The sequence below is a fragment of the Dermochelys coriacea genome, chromosome 5, assembly GCF_009764565.3.
Source record: "Dermochelys coriacea isolate rDerCor1 chromosome 5, rDerCor1.pri.v4, whole genome shotgun sequence".
Taxonomy (NCBI): Eukaryota; Metazoa; Chordata; order Testudines; family Dermochelyidae; genus Dermochelys; species Dermochelys coriacea.
Genome location: NC_050072.1, coordinates 133,963,333 through 133,984,892, shown reverse-complemented (window position 1 = coordinate 133,984,892; position 21,560 = coordinate 133,963,333). Strand labels below are relative to the sequence as shown.

The window sequence follows — 21,560 nt, the reverse complement described above, 5'->3', positions numbered from 1 at the left end:
TTCTGGCCTTGGAATCTATGAATCTGTGGTCCCTCTTTAGGAAGACCCCGCAAAACTTGAATCCAGGAGCCTGAGGCTCCAAGAATCCTGCTTTAATCCACAACTATGTGGTTTATAATCCCTGTCATCAGACTGAAGCATGTGTAGCTGGGATGTATATTCATACATGAGGGTGGGATTTTCAGAACTGCTCAGCATTGGCCTAACTCTTCTCCTACTGGAGTTTTACCATTGACTTGAATGGAGCAGAGGTAGGCCAACACCAAGCCATAACATACTGATACATCAACAAAAGTATCAGTTTATTTCTGTGTTTGAGAGAAACATAGAAATGTGTACCCTATATGAACCTAATATTTATTAGAGTTGATTCTTTGAACCATTTCCCCCTTTGATTCTTCTGTTAGCACCTGCTGCTTTAAAAGTACAATTACAGCAATGAAAACCGATGGATTTAGAGTCTGTTGCTTTATCTCTGGCTTTAAGATTAAGGATGTGACTTTAAAGTGACCTCTGACCCATAGGTCAGCAGTTAAGCTGTCCATTCTCCTCCTGTCCTTTCTCTCTTAGCCATCAAAGAACAAAAGTCAGTCGTGCATTGCTCACCCCTGTTTTCATCTGGTCATCTCAGGCAATTCCCTTATGTCTAAAAAATTTTGTAGGGAGCAATCTTAAATGCATATGAATGACTTATTAACCATCTTTCAGATAGTTCCCTGAAACATATCAGATCAGCGTCAGTCTTTCCCGGTCAGTGGTTTCTGGAGTTCCCAGCAAGCTAGATACTGTCCCTTTAAATATCATTCGAGGATACCTCTTGATGTCCAGTTGTAGTACCTACTCAGTACCAGGATCCATCACCATAGCCTAAAATCAGAGACTGAAAATTGTGTCGCCATTGCTACACTGCACTCTTTCTCACAATAACCCTTTTCGATCATGCCTTTGATATCCTTTTTAATCAAATCAAGCGGGATAGAAATCCACTGATTCCCCCCCCGCCCTACACACCCTTATACTGCTCATTTCACGTTCCTCTCATGGTGTTCAGAGTCAGCATAGCTAACAGAGCCGTTGAGCAGAGACCCTATGCTAAGCATGCAAAAGAACATGCCACTAAATCTCCACTACCGTGGAGACTGCTGCATGAAGACAGCAAGGACCTACGTTCCATATTTCAGACAGTAAAGAACATTTCTATCTGTTGCTATTTACCTGATGGCAGATCTATGATTAATTATTGCCCCTTGCATATTGACAGGTAACCTGGCTTTCTCTGTTAGCCGTGGCTTGATCCTGCAGTCACTGAAGTCAATAGCAAAACTCCACTAACATCAATAATACAGAGGCGTGCCCAAAATGAACTCTAGAGCCTGCTCTAAAGTCAATGGGCGACTTTCTAATGCATTCAGTGAGCTTTGGATCAGGCTGTAACCTAGTATGTCTCCGTTAGCAAAAGAAAATAGAACACTATTCTACAGCCAATTACCCCAAATCCTGCAGTGTCACTGTTGCAAGCTGTACTGTTTTGTACCATTGCACTAGAATTTGTACAAAGGAGCCAATGATTAAAAAAATGGGGACATATCGGTACAAGTCATTACATTCTAAACATGCTACTACACGAAGAACTGGGATGTTTATCAAACACAGAGGTGAAAAATAGAATCCTAGGGCCAAATCCGGACGGCCGTTACTGAAAGAACTGGATTGCCGGAACAATTCTGCCCTGGGAGGAGATGGCCCAGATAGCTTTCTTGTAAGAGAACAATAGTGTCTGGAGGCCCTTAAGCTCTTGGGTGCCTCACTGTGCTCTGTATAGATGTCGTAAGAGACCATTCTTCCTCTGAAGAGCTTATTGACTAAATAGACATGACAAAGGAAGTATTACCCTACTTGCTTTACAGATGGGGACTTGAGGCCCAGAGAGGGAGTGACTTGCCCAGGGTCACCCAGGAAGTCTATGGCAGAGCCAGGAATTGAACCACATCTCCTGATCCCAGCCCAATGCCTTTATCACGAGATAGCCTTCTCCTTAAACCATGCGTGAGGCACCACTGGGGCTGGTAGCCAACAGTTTTTCTTTACTAGATGGGCACTATAACTGAACACCCCACAGTGCAATATAGTTCCTCCCATAGCTAGCTCTTCTGACCTCTAACTGCTATGATTACTAGCACTCTATATTCAGAGATAGGTCAGTATTGAGACGATGTTGAGCCGCCAGAGCGAGGACGTTAAATGGACTGACCACCTGTGACGAGGTAGTCTGCCTCCTTAAGTGCCTAATGGTGAGCCGTCAGCCCATGCCCTCATCATGTGGGGTGGCCCTTTGTGATTTTGAAAGGCCCAATCTATATACACAAGACATAGGAGATCTTGATAGGGATGAAGAGGTACTGGGAATGAGTGGTGCTCAGGAGGAAATCCTGTCACTGTGTCTTAAGGGCCCAGAGCCAGAAGCCTGGCTGAAAGGGGCTAGGCAAGGCTCTCTTCTAACCCAACCAATTAGGGATGAGTTAGGTGAAGGGACTAGCATAAATGCTGCTTCCTCCCTCACAGCTGGGCAGACACCAGCAGAAAAGGCTGGCTTGCTGAATCCTCTCAGCCTGGGGACTACCTGGGAAAAGGGGCCAGTGGAGGGAAAAGCTGGCTAAGAACCTATAGCTGGCTACGTTACAACCCAGCTCCAAGGATTGTAGGTATCCCTAAACCTCCAACTGCTAGAAGCTGGGACTGGATGACAGGGGATGGATCACTCAAAATTGCCCTGTTCTGTTCATTTCTTCTAAAGCACCTGGCCCTGGCCACTGTCGGAAGACAGGATAGGGGGCTAGATGGAACATTGGTCTGACCCAATGTGGCCTTTCTTGTGTTTCTAAGGAGAAGAGATGGGGCCTCTTGGTTAAGGAGAGACAGAGGGATGGGTGAACTCACAGCCTGGCTTCAAGGGGAGAGCTGGGAACTCTTGTATTGAGGGAGTGACCATTTGAAGCACAACCCCAGTTTGGGGCATCTCCTGAACCAGGGTGAGAGCTGACTAGGACTCTTATATGGACCTAGAGTGGGGTGACCTGGAGCAACTAACAAAGGGAGTTATACTTTGTAGAACCACTTAATAAATCAGACCCCATGAAGAGGGACATGTTTTGAACCAACCTAAGAGTGGACAATTGATTGAAAGAACCTGAAGGATGTTGAGCACAACACAAATGAAAGGGCCAGAAAAGGCCACAACGGGGGTGTGCAGGAAGGGTGTGCCCAATCACGTCACCTTATCTACCAGTGTGCTGCACTCTATTGGTATTTGTTTTTGTATGTTTGCATTTCCCTTAGTGGTGTATGTGTTAAGAATCTTCTGGTCCCAATTTAGTACCTGTGGTAATGGTTGGGGTGCAATCTTTGTGGCATCAGGTCTCTAAGGGGTAGGTCTGCTCTACAATTAAAAAATCCTTGGCAACAGTCTCAGAGGCCAGGTCAGGTGACTCAGGCTTGTGGGGCTCAGGCTGTAGGGCTATAAAATTGCAACGTAGACATTTGGGCTCAGGCTGGAGACCATGCTCTGAGATCCCCACAAGCCCTAGTCAGCTGGCCAGGTAGGGTTCCCAATTTTGGTTGGATGTATTCCTGGAGTTTTCATCATATGACATCATCTTTAATTAAAGATTATCTTTAATTATTCCTGGAGACTCCAGGCTAAGCCTGGAGGGTTGGCAACCATATGACCAGGACCGCCACGCCTGTGTTGCAGGTCTTTCATTGCAATGTAGGCTGTCCCTTAGGGACTTGGGTAGCAGAAAGGTATCCACTACACTACCTGCTAACATCCACCTTTCTAAGAGAACAACTCAAGCTTGCTCTGGAATAGTGGGCCACACTCCTGTTAATGTACTTCACATGTTGGTTCCAATGGACACCCATTAGAGGGTTCAGCACTAGGTATATACGTACAGCACTGAGAATGTCTGTTTTGTGAAGACATCAGGCTGGTCTCCATCAGTCTCCATTTGTGCTGGGTGGAAGCAAACAATCCTATCTTTCTGCAACAAGGAGAGCGTTGAGATGCCCCTTCCTTCTCTACTTTCCATCCAGTTATTTTGGTTGCTGCCAAGAGATGCCTCCTTAATTGGTCTTAACTACAGATGCTTTTCACATGGCAGGGCATGCTTCCTTCCCTCCCACCAAAAGTGGTTAATCTCCTCTGTGCCATGTTACCGGATGTGCCCGTTACTTTGGAGCATGTCATTTACTCGGGTACTCTTCTGGGGTGGGGGAGGGGGATTCTGTAATTCTATTATGTACTGCTTATGTCACTCGTGTGTTCATATGTCACTCCTTCCTTCTGCAAGTCCCCTCCCAATGGAGCTAACCTGCAGGACCTAGGTTCCCCAGAGCTGGGTTCCTCCAGCCCTAGAACAAGATGAACACATAAACAAACACACACACACTAACAGAGCAAGTCTGAGCGGACCGGGTCAATCAGCACTCTCAAGCTGATACCCTCATATGTCCCTGTACTCAATGGGCTGAGCTGAGCAGCACTTTCAGCTGCCCACCCCTTATGTGCCACAGGTTTAACACGTCCCTATCCCACATTCACGTCACAATTGTACTGGTAGAAACCCACTTGATGAGCAAACCCCACAGTATTTTTGGGCGCCACAGGGATCTTTAGCTTAGGTAAAAGAAGCATTGCTGCAGAGTAAATGGGGGAAGCTAAAAACACAAAAGAGTAAAGTTCGGAGAGAGTGAGAAGCAACCAGCCTAACCATAAAAATTATTTGATGAATGATAGTGATAACTACACAAGGAGGGCTAAACCAACATAACATACATTATTAAAGGTTAATACTTGAGGTAGAAAGGAAAACACAGAGAGAGAAGAGGGGGATCTCACCCACTCCATGAGGCTTGAACTGGTTGGGGGTTCCCAGGTGATGGTGGTAGCTCAGAGTCCTGAGTGCTGGAGACAGGCAGAGCCCCCAGCACCATCGGTCAGGAGATGGAGTCCCAGTGAAACTGATGCGTAGTTGGATCTAAGCATCAGAACACTAACTTGGGCATAGATAGGGGTTTTGTAGAGAAAATACAATGGTTCAAGGGAGAACACTAGATTTGTTTTTTGCGGTAAACTGATGACTCAAGGGTTATCTTTAGGCTAGACAATAGGAGCTGATCACCTCTGGCTATGGGTGGTGTTTTCTTCCAGGGAGCTCACAGTGCAGCTAGGCTGCTTCAGTATTTTAGATATCAATCAAGAATTTATTACTAGAATTGGTCTGTTAATTGCTGCGCTGGGTGTGTGCAGGCCTACGTTCATTAACATCTGGAGCAGAGATTCCCATGATGCAGTAAGAAAAGGAGTACTTGTGGCACCTTAGAGACCCTGCTTTTCTGGTCCCGAGTTCAGTGTGGTTCTCTGTTCTCCATTCTGTATGCAAATTGAGATGTCTCCCTGTCCCATCTTTCAGGAAGATAAGGCTAGGGAGTTGTCTCTGTTCTTCATTCTCTATGCTAATGGAGATGTCTTAATCTTTTCACCCTTGTCAGGAGGGCTCTAGGTGTGTCTCCCAACGTCCTTCACTGCTCTCTGCAAGTTTTTTTTCTCTGATGGGTTTTGATTTAACAAAGGCTGGGGGAGGGGGGATGTCTTTCATGAGTCAGACAGGCTAGATTTAATAATTTTATTAAGATGATGTTAAAATAAAGAAATGGTACAGAGTTTAAGTGTAGAAGTTTCTGGTTATCAGAGAATAAGGTACAGATTATCAAGGGGTGCAAAGTTCGGTTTAAGCTCAAATGGCATAAGGAATATATAATCTGCAATATCCCCGATTGGTAGTAAAAGGTTAACGGGTCAAAGTACAGACATTGAGATATGAGGGTATGTTGTTCATATATGGCTATGTTCAGGTGTTGCACCCTGGTTCCCCAAGAACACAGAACTGACTGGTATCAGCCATGCCTTGCGCAGGTCACACACACTGTGTCACACAGCCCCGCTTTACAGAAATTGTTGGTGTCCAGTGGGAAGCTCTGCAGGGGCCTTAAAACGATAGGTCTTATTCTTCTAACACTGAGGCTGCTTTACCCTACACTGGTGATTTTAAGGGGCATGAGTGTAAATGAGATTCAGGCCCCAGATTTCTTCCTCCAGAGCCCTTTGGGCCCAATCATGCTTTTTTCAAGCAAATCTTCCATTGAAGTTAACAGATCCAAGTTCTCAGAGCCTCCATTCCTGTAATTGGAATGAATCCCACAGCAGGCACGAGTCCCTGCTACCCCATCTCCCAGTCACAGAGACCCTCTTCTTATCTTTTCACCACAGCATTGCCACCCCTGGCCTTCCTAGACCCCATCCAACAACCACTGGGGACTAGATTGTAAAACCAACCCTTTGGGACACAGGCATGGGCCAGAAACAAACTCTGGATTCCAAGCATCACTGAGCTTTGGGGATATCTGAATTCAAACCGGATCCCAATAAGAACTGGCAAGTAATCCCTATCTGACATCCCCGTCTGTTGGGGTGTTCAAAATCCGCAACTGGGTCCCAGTTTTGTGGTCTTACAGACGAACCTCTACTTTTTCTAAACAGAGCTGGTTTGAATCTTTTGAATTGTGAAATTTTTGGTGGAAAATTAACATTTTGCAACACATTTTACTGATCTATAAACTTTTGATCAACCAAAGAGCTGGCCATAATCTTTCAAACATTGACACTTTGATGAAAAGTTGACCAAAAAAAAAGTAGAACATTTTCCAAAAAAAAATATAGGGGTGTGGTTTGTTTTGTCCTTGGTTTTTGGACCATCTCTAACTTCTAAGCATTGCTGGTAACTATTCTGAAGTATCAGAAGCATGCATGTTGATGCTGAACATGAAAATGATCCTGGTTGTTATAATTCATTCTGCTTTACTTTTTGATATCCCCTGCCAGATGTTTTTGAATTTAAGAGTAAATTTTAGAAAGATAAAAAGGTTAGTTTCTTAAATAATTTATTTTGAATATATTAGCAGTTAAATAACACTGTATACAACAAAATGTGATCAGTTACACCATATTTGTTCACAGCCATACAGATAAGAAATCACAAAAAACGAAGAGAAGTCCTGACAAACAAATCTTTGGTAGATAAATCTAGTCACACACATGCTGTACCTCCGAGTAGGAGATCCTAAATGAAAAGAGAACAAAAAACATTTGAACCAAAAGTAAGAAAAGTTTTCAATATATAAATAACAAGCATTTCACATTACTTAATTGCTAGGCTTCTTCCCTTTCCTTGACAACAATACTTCAGTTCAAAGAATGGATCTACTTTGACTTGCTTTGCTGATGAGAAAACATTTCCAATGATAGCAATGGGCTGATGGAAAGAATAGCACCAACAATCCTCACATGTAAATGTTTACACCTATTTGGCCAAATCCTTGGTGTAATTCCATTGAAGCCAACAGATACACAGGATGAGAAGCTAGTCCATTACAGTTGAGCCTATACCTAGAATAGACAATATCAATCCAAGTAGCCACATTCAAGTGGGCATAGGAAAGGATAAAGCATGAACTTCATAGATCATGAAAAAGACTCTTGCCGTGTTTCCACTCAGATGTTTCCACTTCACTCATTTCATGTCCTCAAAGTGCCGAAATTTAGGAGTAACTAGGCTGGAAACCAGAGCTCTTTGAAAAATAAAATTAATTGTTCACTAAAATTTTTTTGTCAGTATTTGAAATATTTCTGCTAGCTCCACTGTGCAATACAGCAGCAATCACAGAGCCACAGCAGAAATGTTTTTGACAAACTTCAGTTTTCGTAAGTGTTCAGATCAGCAAAAAACCATGCCCAGCTGGGCCAAATCTTTTCCTTGTCAGCTCCCCTGAGACAAATGAATATATAGGGAATGTGGAGATGTTTGCATGTTAGGTGTGTGTGATTCTGATAGGAAACTCATCATCGGGTGACAGATTCCCTGTGCTACAAGCGTAAATGTTGCAAGCTATAATGCATTCAAAGCCCTAACTACAGTTTATGAAGATGGCTCATCTTCTCACTAGGAGGCAGAAGCAGCCCAGGAGATCTGGCAGAGCACGGGTCACTTCCACTTGTTGAACCATAATGAATGTACTTCAATCTCAGGTTTGCGTGCACCTCCCGATCTCTGTGAACTCAATGAGCGTTTTGTCAGTGACTGCAGCAGGAGCAGGATTTGACCCAGAAACCCTTTACGTTTGAATCCCTAGACTTTCTACCTGCTGTTCAAGTTGATTTTTAACACCTATGAGCTGTTCAGATCTTTGCTGATGCAGGAGGGCAACTCCGATACTCAAATGAACTGATTGGTGAGCAACATTCTACAGTGCAATTGCTCTCCCACTCCACGTGGTCATCCTTAAACACCTGACAATTGCCTGAGATACCTAAATGTTATCATCTCAGTATCTGCTATATAATTTAGGTATTCCCTACAGTAGTGGTTCTCAAACTTATTTGATCAGGCCCTCTTCTTCATGTCTGTAGTCGTTTATGTGATCCCCCAGTACATATACCGCCACCCCAGCTCTAAAGACAGAGCAGAGAGCAGCAGCTGCTGGCCAGAAGCCCAGCCAGTAGCAGCACAGAAGTGAGGGTGGCAATGTGAAAAGTTTCAGAGTAGCAGCTGTGTTAGTCTGTATTCGCAAAAAGAAAAGGAGTACTTGTGGCACCTTAGAGACTAACAGATTTATTTGAGCATAAGCTTTCGTGAGCTACAGCTCACTTCATCGGATGCATCAATTTCACCATTCACAGCAGACTTAGTGCCCCATTGCTGCCCTTACTTCTGCGTTGCTACAGACACGCCGACTGACAGTCAGAGCCCCACCACATCCAGTGAGGGATTGGGAGTGTGGGGAAAGGACAGCCTGAGCCCAGACTGCCTCAGTGAGGGATTGAGGAGGGGGGAAGGAGAGCTCATGCCACAGCTGCCTTCCAGTGAGGGACTGAGGGGGGCGGCAAGGCTCTGCCTGTCCCCTTTATCCCTGCTTCCCGGGTGTGCACAGCCCTTCTGCACGAGCCCCAGCCATACGGGACTGACAGCCAGAGCCCAGAGTGCTTAAAAAAACCCAACCCACACAACCAGAGTGTGCACAATCCTTGACACATTCCCGTGCCTCCCTTGGGAGGCCCACCCTATCGTTTGAGAACCACTGGAAGCGTGCCAAATGGCCACACATATTTGCTGAAAAATCTGGGCTCATGCAGGCCTGTATTCAGGCCAGCAACAGCTTCACAGAGTCCCCACTTCCTGCTCTTGTTTGGCATGGTCTGCAGGTGGTGTGGAATTTGCCTAGACGTTTGCATACAGGGGCCTTTGCTGGGCCAAGGGATTCATGTTCATAAGGCTACCTCCTGGCCCTTTAAGTCCTGCCATGGAAGGTCAGAGGAGCGGATTTTGAATGGAGCCAGAATGAGGACGGCCAGTTCCTCGGCCCCGGTGCTCCCACAGCTGGGTATAGATTTGCTGATGGACTCTATCCACTGCATCTGCTGAAACTTCGCCCATAACATTTCTTCTTTCAACATAGCTGGCATTTCGGTTTTAATTTCTTGGTGGCTGGTTTTTATATACTCATTTGTGCTTCATTCTGATGTTAGAGAGCCCTTCAGTCTAACAGACAAAGGCAAAGCAAGACCAGCAGCTGGAAGCTACATGTTAGAAAAATTCAATACAGAAATAAGATGTAAACTCTTAACTTGGAACTGCTGACCAAGGGATGTGGTAAATGCTCCATCGCTTGGAACCTTTCAGTCGAGGCTGGATATTGTTTAAGTGAAACACGCTAGCTGAGCCACAAGCCTTACGTAGCAAGGAAGAATAATCTCTTCCACTGCAGCTATAACTGGATGAAATTCTATGGCCTCTGTTATACAGAGGCTCAGATCATAATGGTCCCCTCTTGGCTTTGATTTTTTCCATGAATCTGTGAAATCACTACATGGGAATTTGCAAGGATTCAAAGGGTCCCACACCCTATTCAGCCAAGCCATTGTCCTTCTTCCACCTCCTTTCCTTTTAAATAAAAATATATTTAATGCAACAGTAATAGATATAAATAAATACTGTACAGAGGCAAACAATCCACAAGTTATGCAAAGGAGACTATCAAACTAACACCAGGACTGCATCACTCATTGCCTGCTAGGGAGACGACGACTCTGACCAGCACTCTGCAATATTGCTGCTTGTGCCTGGAGAAGGGACTCCACAGTCTTCAATCAGAGTCAGTTCCTCCATACTCTGCAAATGTGGGGCTTGTTGGAACAGCCCCAGTATACTCCCCCGGGCAGTCACTCCTGTCTGAGGCAGGCCCTGCTCCCCCAGGATCTTGACAAGGAAGTTGATGTACCTCATGGCCAAGCGGAGTGTCTCATTCTTACTCAGTTTTTTGTCTGGAGGGTGGGTGGGGATGAGCTTCCTCAGCTTGGCAAAGGCGCTGTTGACGTTTTGCTGCCTCCATCGCTCCCTGGTGTTGGTGAAGATCTTTCTGGTCATACTCAAGGCTCTGAAAAGCAAAGAGGACAATGAGGGGAAGTTAGAGGTCTCAGACCTGCCTTCAGGCTGTATAATGGTATTATTCTATGGGAGGTGAGAGTGTTGCTAGCAATTTGAAATGTATCCCTGCCCTGGCTGATGGATTAACCATAACCCCAAGGTGACCCGTGTCCCACTCCCTGCCCACACTATGATCTCAAACACAGTAACTGCAGTCAGATATAGAGAACTAGCTTTGTAGTGGCAGAGGATTAGGAAGAAGCACACGTAGGGACAGATCCTGACTTCCCCCAGACAGTGCCTTTATGGCGCCCCAAGGGGTTGCAAAGCTGGCTTATCCAGACATCTGAGGGCTCTTCTGGTGCGAAGGATCCCCAGGTAGCATAGAGTCAGTGTCGCTGCCGCCGCACCACTTCTCCTCACAGAGCCCAGCACAGGAGGTCTACTGGGGCGGGGACATGTCCAGAGAGCAGCAGCAGCATTCTGACAATCCCAAAACAGCATAACTGCCCCTCTGGGGACCATTACCAGCTGACACAAGTTACACTAGCCCTGACATTGCTCTGTGTTGTGCTTGGGGCCAAACCATCCGGAGTCCACCCTCCGAATAGGGCAAAAAGGGATAAATATGGCATACAACCACTGCTGCCCACCTCCACTCTGGGTCCTAAACCAAGCAAAGCCCAGCTGGACCCAAGGATTGGGCCCCTGACATCTACCAATCACCATGAGAAATGCTTCCCCCAGGGAAAAAGCACTGGTGCATTGTAGCATTGTCTAATTACGACTGTGACTGTAGGATTTGTTAGTACAACCCTTCAGGGAAGCAGTGGTCTGCTTCTCCTTCCAATCCATGTTAATCTTGTTGCTGGAAGTAAGGACTTCTCAGCAACGGGATGTGCACTCATCACTAGAACAGTCGGGGCTCAAGGGGGAGGGAAAAGCAACTTGGAAAAGCTGTAAACACACAATGGAAAGATACTAACTCTGGTTTTATTTTCACCACTCAGTGTTGGTGAGTCTGCTATAAATGCTACTGCACTGGGCTCTGCAGGGGAAACTGTGACACAAAAATTCCGAGTTTCAGCTAAAATGTAGCTTTCCTAGCTTTGACCAGCTTATATTGCAGGCTACACAGAGTATAGAGCCCAATTTCCAGACCAATACGGCCTTACAGGGAGCCTAAAGTAATTTACATTCTATAGTATTTAAATGTGGTTCACAGATAGGATTTCACAAAGTACCCATCATAGACCGGACTCTGCTCCTATTGATGTTACTGGCGGCAGAGTTAGGCCAATGCTGAGCTTCTGAAAATCTTACCCTAAATTGATTTGTATCCACCATTAGGCGCTTAGACCCTTCTGCTGCTCAGTGATTTACAGTGCCCTTTCTTTTTTCTAGACTAAGTATTCTTTCCCCACTGTCCTTCACATCCATAGCTCAGAATTATCCACCGATTTCATCCCCTCACTGCATAGTCTTTGCTAGCAGATCATCATCATCTTTTCATTTATGAAGTGCTCCTTGTGCAGGTGACACGGTTTGAGCAGGGGCTGGAAGGCAAATATTATGTGACTTGCACAAGTTCACACAGGAAGTCTGTGGCAGAACTGGGAGTTCAAAACCAGATCTTTTAAGTCCTGTTCCAGCACCCTAAGTACCAAACCATCAGGAAAATACTGTCAGCATTACTATGATTTATTTTACAGTAGTGCTTAGAAGGCCAATCAGAGATTGAGGCCCAATTGCATTAGGTACAGTACATATATACAGTGTTATAAAGAAAGTCCTTGACCATAGAGCTTTCAATCTTAATGCGTTGGACATCAAAAGCATTGAACAGAGATGCAAAATCCCCAGCTCTTCACTGAATATGCATCTTCTATTTTTTTAATATGTTCTCATGGCTAATCCCCAGCTCCGCTTTGGTAACTTCAGTTAATTCAGTCCGGTCCTAGAACATTTGTATTTTGTTATAATTTCGCAGCTGCAACCAAGACCTGATTTTTATAAACTGTGTTTTACCAGAGGGTAAAATGATTCCGCCAAAACACCCCTTGTCGTGTTAAAAAAAACAAAAAGCAGAAATGTTGGGTCCTATTGGATTGTTCCTGCAGGACTCTTCTTCTCATTCATTTTGTGCTTCTGGTTTGTTACCTTATGGTTGCACTACAGAGCGTATATTTCATTTATCTCTTGAACCATTTAAAGAGCTAGTTTGTACTTACGTGCCAAACACTGCAGAAGTCTGGGTATTGCACGGACTTTGTACATCATGTTCCCCATCCTCATCCCTGATTAGGTACAGAAGTTGCCTGAATGCTTATGCTTATGCTCAAATAAATTTGTTGTCTCTAAGGTGCCACAAGTACTTCTTTTTGGTATGCTTATGCTTTCTCTTTTTAACGAGGTCTTCCTAGCAGCTGCTTATTATAATCATGTGCAGCTTATGCTGGTTTCTTTGCTTAAGAGAAGTTTATTCTTGTGTGAAAGCAGATACATTAAAAAGGTTGGGCAACTCTCCAGTGCTTTGCTGTTTATTTTATTAAGTGGTGATGGTACCCATTACAGTCTGGACTTCAATAGTGGCATGTGCATTTTAATAGTTCTGAGTCTGTTTAATGCCTACTTAAATCCAAAGTGCAAATACTGACCAATGCCCTCTTTTCCTGAGAGCACTGAGAGAAATGCTTCAGGAGAATGGTTTAGAATAGATCACTGGCCTCACTTCAGCAAATCCCTCCAAGTATTTGATCCCATCCTGGCAGGATGTTATTTTTGGAAAGATGAGCACTGCCACTCCTTCCCATCATTCTTTCTTTGGCTCCCCTCTCTTTTTTCAGTGGAGGACAATACCGGATTTGTGAACACAAGTCCTGTAAGCAAACAGCTGTCTTTATCAGTCCAGCTCCTGTGTGACATATTAAAATGTACCACTGCATCTCTGACATTTGTTCAAGATCAGCAAACACCACACTCCCGGCCCCCGTGAATCCTTTTTACAGAGTCTATATCGACTCAGGGTTTGGGACAGAGATCTCCCCAGTTACAATACGACCTAGTCCGACACAGCAGTACTTCTAATGGTCTCAGAAACCAACCACAACTCTGGTCCATTTCTTTTCTTCTAGCTCATTCTTCTACTGCACAATACAAGAATTCCCTAAGGCATTCTGTGTCCCCTACATCTAACACTGCAAAGCGGACCGCATACCAAGGAATGATCTGCATTATGTTTCAGCTGCATCACTGCTTCCCCGCTCCCCACCTTGCTTTCAAACTATTTGCCGTTTCTGAATATGCTAATATACATATCTAAGTGTATAATATTTATTTTTCTCTGATACAGTATATGGAACTTTTATCATCTACCTGCTCTTTGTTTGTTTGTACAGCTACTTATTCATTGCGAATCTGTGTCAAACCACTATTTTATACATTTATAATACAGGAATATACATTGCACTAATCTGCAGGTATGGAATCATCATTAAACTCTTTCAGTTCATCTCCACCAGACACAGACAAAAAGTCCTACATTCATCTAAGCAGAAAGAGAACCAAGCAAATGCCAGTTTAGATCCAAGAGAACAAATTCCACTCTCAGAGGTATAAATCCAGGGTTACTTCATTGGTGGTGTTATTCTGGATTTAAATCACTGTAACTGAGAACAGAATTTGGCTCATTTCCCTTGGATCAGGCAAGCAAGACCCAGAATCATGTGACAGATGCTGGTTCATGACATGAGAGCTGTATTCACAGAATTAGAGTTCAACCAAGCCATGCAGATTAAATATAACCCCTCCCAGCCGAACTGTGGGTCACTCACAAAGCAGTTCAACTGCAGCAAAGAGAATAAACCTCAAGCAAACAAGTATCAGAAGCAACTCATACCCCATCCACCTCCTCAGAAAAAAAAATTCACACGGGTTCAGATGTAGCCATTACAAGTTAAACAATGCAGAGAATAGATGAAGATCTCTTTCTAATAGCAGCAGCTCTCGCAGCCTCTCTATGCACAGCATTAAACACCCTGAATGGGTGTTCAGGCAGGAATGGCAGCAGGAATTCCCGGCACAAAGCGACATTTCTGCTCAGATAGTCCAAGCGAATGGCTGTTGAAGCTGCGATAATGGGTGGGGGCGCGAACGGATCTGCAATGGAGGCTGGGACTCAGTAATTACTAACAGGCTGGTTATAAGCAAATATCTTGGACTAAATCTATCCCATGTCTAACACCTTTGACCTCCATGGAATTACACCAGGGATGAATGTGGCCCCTTGGTCCCAATCCTGAAATCCTTGCTCAGTCAACACTCCCATTGACATCAAGGATCGGGCCCCTCACGAATACACCCACAGCGCAGCCCTGTTTTTCCAACCGGGAGGCCCACTGGCATGTTAACACTCGCTATTTAATACTTTACAGTGAGTGAGTCCCCTCAGCCCTTGAATAACAGGAAATGAAACACAAGATGGAGCCTGCTTCACCATTCAGGCAGATACTTGCGGGTTGATTTAAACAGAGGGCCAAAGAGCCCCAGAGAAATACTTAGTGCTGAGTTTTGTTCAGTGGGCATCAGTGCAATGCGAACAAAGGAGAAAGACGAAAACCCATTGGTTTCTCCCTTCAATTCATGGTAGCACGGGGCTATGGAACTCAAGCCAGCGGAGAGGGGAAATTTGGCATGGATGTCACAAGATATTACACTGGCCAGCACTAACACTCAGGGTCTATGAAGCCTCTGATAGAAACCCAGTAGAAATGGTTGAGTTCCCTGTGACTGGAATGAATAAGCTAAACTGAAAGCAGAATATGGACAGTAGGCTTTTGGGCCTAATGCTCACAATGTAGGAATAACCACCAATGTCAACCACCACCACTACCTGTCATAGCTCCTTGTGTATTCTATAGAGGGTGGATTCCCAGGCGCCAGTGCTCATAGCCATGTGCCATAGCCTTGCAGGGATATCAGATTTAAAGGCAAGAAGATAAAAAAGAAGCAGTCATGTCTAGTGGATAGAGCCTGGACTAGGGATCAAGAAACCTGGGTCCTATCCAGCTCTACACTACCTCTGGGGTGTGGCCTTGGGCAAATTCCTTCATCTCCTTGGTGCTCCATTTTCTTCTCCTCCTTGGCCTGTCTTGTCTAGTTCGAGTGGTAAGCTCTTGAGACATGAATTGTCTATTATGTGGTTGTACAGCACTTAGAACAATAGGCCCTGATCTTGTTAGGGCCTGTAGGAACTCAGAACAATATCAATATTCTTGTGTTTAACGGAGTTAGCGACCACCTTTAATGAACTTTAATAAATACACGCAAAAGGGGAAATAAACTGTACGAATTAGATGGGGGCGCTTTGTACTCTCAAGCCACGTACCTCCATCATTGTGGTCATTTCACTAGGAATCTGAAGCACAACACCGTGGAGAATACAAATAAGAAACAAGCAGCCACGGCAGAGATTTAGAATGTTTATAAACCTGTGACAAAATTTATCCTGTGAAATCTCGGATCCAGGAATCTTCCTCTGAGCCAGGGTTTCCTGGAACGCATCAAACTATAAAAAAGTCCTTTTTAAGAGAGTACTGCAGTGTTCTAAAGCAATGGTCTAAAACCCACGTGCTTCAATTAGTATTACAGTCTTCTGGGGATACTACTGTAGAATATTCAATAGATATTATATTTAGAACTTCTGGTGGTGAGAGAGAGAAGCTGTTGGTCCATATAAAAGACATTACCTCACCCACCTGTGTCTCTAATATACTAGGACCAACATGGCTACAACTCCATCGCACATTTCAATAAGGCATGTTTAACATGATTCAATGTTGCTTTTCAGCCTAGTCAGATCTAACACTTACTGAGAATATGGCCTGAATTTTCAAAAGTGATGCGTTAATTTGGGTGCTCCAACTTGAGACCCCTTACAGGGGCCTGATTTTCGGAGGGTGGATGTTTAGCACTCTCTCTCTTCAGGAGGTCTCACGTTGGGCAACTAAAAATTGAGGGCAACTAAACTCAGGAGTCACTTTTGAAAGTTAGGCCAGTAGATCTACCAGCTTTGAGCCTATATGCACAACGGCAGAGCATAGAGGGTCTGTTCTCCTCTCAGCAAAATGTGAATTTAACACATTTCCATTAATGCCAATGAGATTTAAATTCCCTTGCACATGGACAAACAGACCTCTTTACCATTGTCCTTTTCCCATTGCTCACGTCGTAGGAACATTCTTTGCCCTCCTTTGTTTCGCTGCACTTATATTTCTATAAAGCCAGACCCCACAGTCCTTTCTAAAGCAAGATTCTCCTGGGCTCTGGTGGGAGTTTGGTGTGAACAAGGGTTGACAGATTTGCATGGGTATGATGTCCTTTGCTTCAGTGCTATTTATAAAGCAACATTAGTTAAAGATAAACACCTGGGCTCTGTATCCATTAAGCCCACATTAGTGTCAGAAATTATTGTCTGTAAAATATTTCTGCCCTTTTGCCATTATGCTGCTCCCCCATCCTGGAAGCAGAGGTAACTGACCCCTTATCAGGCCACGGCATGGATCCCTGGTCCAAATGGTTTTCTTTAAAGCACAGACCCTCCGTCAAATTTGTTTCCCAAATATCATATACAAGTGTCACGGTCCAGCCTTTCCAGATCAGAAAGAATATCCAAGCACTATGTGAATACTATAGGAATCTTGAGGGTTAGGGTTAGGGTTGTGGAAGAACCTCTGCTTTAAGACCCACTCTTCAGTTATTACTGGCCAACTCATGACAACCGCTGTATCTGGGCCGTATCTCTCTGCTTGTGCATCTGTTGCCACAATGCTGACGGGGAAAACTTATTATTGGAAGAGTACCATTTGCTTGAACCATCTAGATCTGCCTTGCATGTGAGGAGAGCCTCCCCTTTCTTAGTGACAGAAGAAATCTGTGCCATGATGTGTTCTGGATCTAAGACCTCAGCAAAAGAGCAGCCTTCTTTTGACTTCAGTGAGAGCAGGACTGGACCCTGTATATGTATCATATTGTGTGTATTCAGCACATATTAACTTCCAAACACAAGGGGCTAAAATCTTACATGGTGCAGCTTTACTAGCTTGCATGGAGTTACCCCAGGAATTAATTTGGCCTGCTGTGTTTAATTAAGGTATTGCTCACCATAATCAATGAGAAACTGATCCACTCTGGCAAATCCTACCTTTCTATATGAAGATGAAAACTACCAGGAGACAAAGGGCCCAATCCTGATCTCACTGCAGTGTAATTCCATTGACTTTAATGGGGCTACTACTGTACTCATCTCCAACGGTGCGAATGAGATCAGGGTTAGGTCTACACAATTCAGAGTTAGTGTGGTCAGAACAATGTTGTTCTGATCACACTCTGCTGGCTGTGCATATTCCCTAGTAATGGCATTTCAGCTGGCTTATACGCTTTGTCAACACTGCCTTTATTTATTTAAGTATTCGTGTTGCAACCACTTTAATCGGAAAAGAGAAAGCTGTTTGTATATTGGAATTTTAAAAACAAAAAAGAAATACAAATCTTTAGAGAAAGGATCTAGCATACACAATCCTGGGTCTAATCCTGCTCCTATGGAAGTTTTAACATTTATTTTAGAAACATGTTCTTTCTATTATTTATTCATTTCCTTAGTCAAACATAGCTTTATGCAATAGACCCTGAACAAGAAATTTGGAACCACTGTAGACTAGCAGGTAAGAACCAATTTAAAAAGCCTTTTTTAAAAAAAATTCTATTCATATTGTTTTTTAAGAGTGTTATTGATATTATTTTCTCAGATAGACTGGAAGGGGGAAAAACCTAAAATCTTTCCTCCTAGGGAACTGTTCCATTAAATGAAATTCATTCACATATCCTATCACACACACAGTATACCACAGACTACAGGGTAAAGGAGTAGTGATGGAATATGGATTTTTAAATGTATATGTGTGAATCTAGAATTTAAGCTCTTCTGTATATCTTTATCTATTGATATTAATAGTATTTAAATACACATTATTTACACACAATCTACTGCACAATATGCATAACAAGCTGGCTACTTTAGGCTTTCTAAAAGCTTTGTTTTAAATGCTCAAAGCCATTAGACCATGCTATCGAGTTATATTTGTATTTTTTTCTGAAATCAAAGGGCTTTATTTTCTGTGCAGTCATTTAAACACATGTAAAATGAGTGTCAGTTCTGATCCAGTGCCATTCTACACCCTCTTTGCATTGGTGGAAATGACTGCACAGGGAGTAGAGCAACACAGAATTAGGCCACAGTGTTGGGTTATAAAATCACAGAAGCCAACATTTAAAAAGTTTGTTTAGATTTCATATAATTTTTAAATATCCTCACTCCGTTTTTTTTAAATGATCAAAACAGCAAATATTTGCTCCTTGCTTGAGATTTTTATTGCCAAGTTTTAGCAAATTTTAGACAGCCTGAAAAATATAGTCACATAAGGAGTGCAACACAGGTGTCTCTTTTGGTTGAATTCAGTAACCTGTAAGTAGCAGTTTTCATAGCACTTCAGCCGGTCTGATATGTTGCTTTTTTATTAGCTTTACAGAGACAGGACACAGGGGAGTCATTATTAATAAAGACCCAGCTGATGGCAAAAGGAATTCAGGAATTCCTTCCTGGAGGATACAGTTTGCTGTGTATACCTGATGGCGAACTTGTGCACACCCAGGAAAGTTGCAATGCAGACATACAAGCCCCCAAATGACTAGCTAAGCAGAAAGCCATTGTCACTTACTTTCCCAAACACAGGTGCTTGCTGCTCTTGAAACCTGGTTCAGCCAGTGAACTTCCAGCAGAATAGGATGATTTCCCCTCCTTTCTCTTTGCTCTCACAGACCCTGGACAGAGAGGCTGCTCTCGCTGCAATCAGCCAATTGCTGATGCTGGCTGCCTCATTTATAGAATGCCAGCTCCTTTGTCTGGCGCGTGTCACCACTAGTCCTAGCAATCCAGGGAGCTTGTTTTGCATCTCCCGGGAGATTCTCTCTGTCCTGCCTTTTCTCTCTCCCCTACACACCCTCTCCTTTCTCTGCAAGGATGAGCCACACTGCTTTAGGTGAAACAGCAGCTACCAGCCGTAGAGATTTAAGCAGGGTCTGGCTGCACTTTGGGGAAAGCTGGACAGGGCATTGCTTGGGCATAACTTAGCAAGAATTTTATTTTCTTAATTGTTTTAGTATACTCAGTGCTTGTGAAAAGTGCCAAAGTGATGCCGGCAGAGACCAATTTTGTGAAGGCCAAAACTATAACAGAGTTTAAAAAATAAATTAGATAAGTTCATGGAGAATAGGTCCATAAATGGCTATTAGCCAGGATGGGCAGGGTTACAACCCCATGCTCTGAGTGTGCCTAACCTATGACTGCCAGAATCTGGGAGTGGAACGCAGGGGGTGGATCACTTGATAATTGCCTGTTCTGTTCTTTCCCTCTGGTGCACCTGGCATTGGCCACTGCTGGAAGACAGGATACTTTGGTCTGACCCAGTACGGCCGTTCTTATGTTCTATAATCCTCTGCTCATTTTAAAATAAATTTTAATTCAAAAACTAATTAACAGATTTACTTATATTCTCAGAAGATTCATTCTGTAGCCAAAGACTGTGAGTTTAGGGAGAATATGCTGGATTCTTCATACATGACAAAGAGATTGACTCTCTGCTTTAAGTTCAAAAGTCAGCTAAGCCTGAACTACAGACTCACAGCCAATACCTTCCATTATTCACAGAACAGGTACAGCCTAGGGCAACTGAAATCCCAGCTTCCCCACACTGCCCCACCAGTCTGATTCAGAGAGATCAGCTCTAGGGATGGAGGGCAACATACCTGTGGTCCAATTGGTCCTTGGCTGCCCTGTTGAAGCTGCCAACAAAATGCCAGTTAGTGTCTTTGGATCTTGCATGGTGGACACCTGTTCATTTGCAGCTGGGCAGAGATCACCTACCTCATTCCACACAGAATGAATGGGTATCTGTTGTTTATGTGACCGCTACCTTCTTCTGGATAGAATGCCAGAGCTATTCAAATACGTGTGCACAGCAACATAGAATCATAGAATCATAGAATATCAGGGTTGGAAGGGACCCCAGAAGGTCATCTAGTCCAACCCCCTGCTCAAAGCAGGACCAAGTCCCAGTTAAATCATCCTAGCCAGGGCTTTGTCAAGCCTGACCTTAAAAACCTCTAAGGAAGGAGATTCTACCACCTCCCTAGGTAACGCATTCCAGTGTTTCACCACCCTCTTAGTGAAAAAGTTTTTCCTAATATCCAATCTAAACCTCCCCCATTGCAACTTGAGACCATTACTCCTCGTTCTGTCATCTGCTACCATTGAGAACAGTCTAGAGCCATCCTCTTTGAAACCCCCTTCAGGTAGTTGAAAGCAGCTATCAAATCCCCCCTCATTCTTCTCTTCTGCAGACTAAACAATCCCAGCTCCCTCAGCCTCTCCTCATAAGTCATGTGCTCTAGACCCCTAATCATTTTTGTTGCCCTTCGCTGTACTCTTTCCAATTTATCCACATCCTTCTTGTAGTGTGGGGCCCAAACTGGACACAGTACTCCAGATGAGGCCTCACCAGTGTCGAATAGAGGGGAACGATCACGTCCCTCGATCTGCTCGCTATGCCCCTACTTATACATCCCAAAATGCCATTGGCCTTCTTGGCACAAGGGCACACTGCTGACTCATATCCAGCTTCTCGTCCACTGTCACCCCTAGGTCCTTTTCCGCAGAACTGCTGCCGAGCCATTCGGTCCCTAGTCTGTAGCGGTGCATTGGATTCTTCCATCCTAAGTGCAGGACTCTGCACTTATCCTTATTGAACCTCATTAGATTTCTTTTGGCCCAATCTTCCAATTTGTCTAGGTCCTTCTGTATCCTATCCCTCCCCTCCAGCGTATCTACCACTCCTCTCAGTTTAGTATCATCCGCAAATTGCTGAGAGTGCAATCCACACCATCCTCCAGATCATTTATGAAGATATT

The 21,560-nt window shown here is 44.0% G+C and overlaps 2 protein-coding genes across 3 annotated transcripts in view; both read right to left on the bottom strand.

Moving 5' to 3' along the window:
* Window positions 1-9,577, bottom strand: part of TMEM38B (transmembrane protein 38B) — a 101,651-nt gene extending 92,074 nt beyond the window's left edge. Inside the window, exon 1 of the mRNA XM_038402796.2 lies at window positions 9,392-9,577. Within this exon, the coding sequence (XP_038258724.2) occupies window positions 9,392-9,577 (186 nt within the window). The remainder of the gene's footprint in view (window positions 1-9,391) is intronic.
* Window positions 5,672-19,900, bottom strand: TAL2 (TAL bHLH transcription factor 2). 2 transcript variants are annotated; one of them, XM_043515349.1, is made up of 4 exons: window positions 19,313-19,900; window positions 12,937-13,005; window positions 12,775-12,872; window positions 6,807-10,550 (listed from the first exon to the last, which is right to left on the bottom strand). In XM_043515349.1, the coding sequence occupies exon 4, from the start codon at window positions 10,536-10,538 to the stop codon at window positions 10,185-10,187; it is 354 nt and encodes a 117-aa protein (XP_043371284.1). In that variant the 5' UTR covers window positions 10,539-10,550; window positions 12,775-12,872; window positions 12,937-13,005; window positions 19,313-19,900; the 3' UTR covers window positions 6,807-10,184. The 2 variants fall into 2 exon arrangements, with proteins under 2 accessions (XP_038257911.1, XP_043371284.1); XM_038401983.2 differs by lacking the exons at window positions 12,775-12,872; window positions 12,937-13,005 and having other exon boundaries at window positions 5,672-10,548; window positions 19,313-19,898.
* Window positions 19,901-21,560: the final 1,660 nt, after the last annotated feature.

Coding starts and splice junctions, on each gene's coding strand:
- TAL2 (XM_043515349.1), bottom strand. CDS start 10,538: ATGACCAGAAAGATCTTCACCAACACCAGGGAGCGATGGAGGCAGCAA.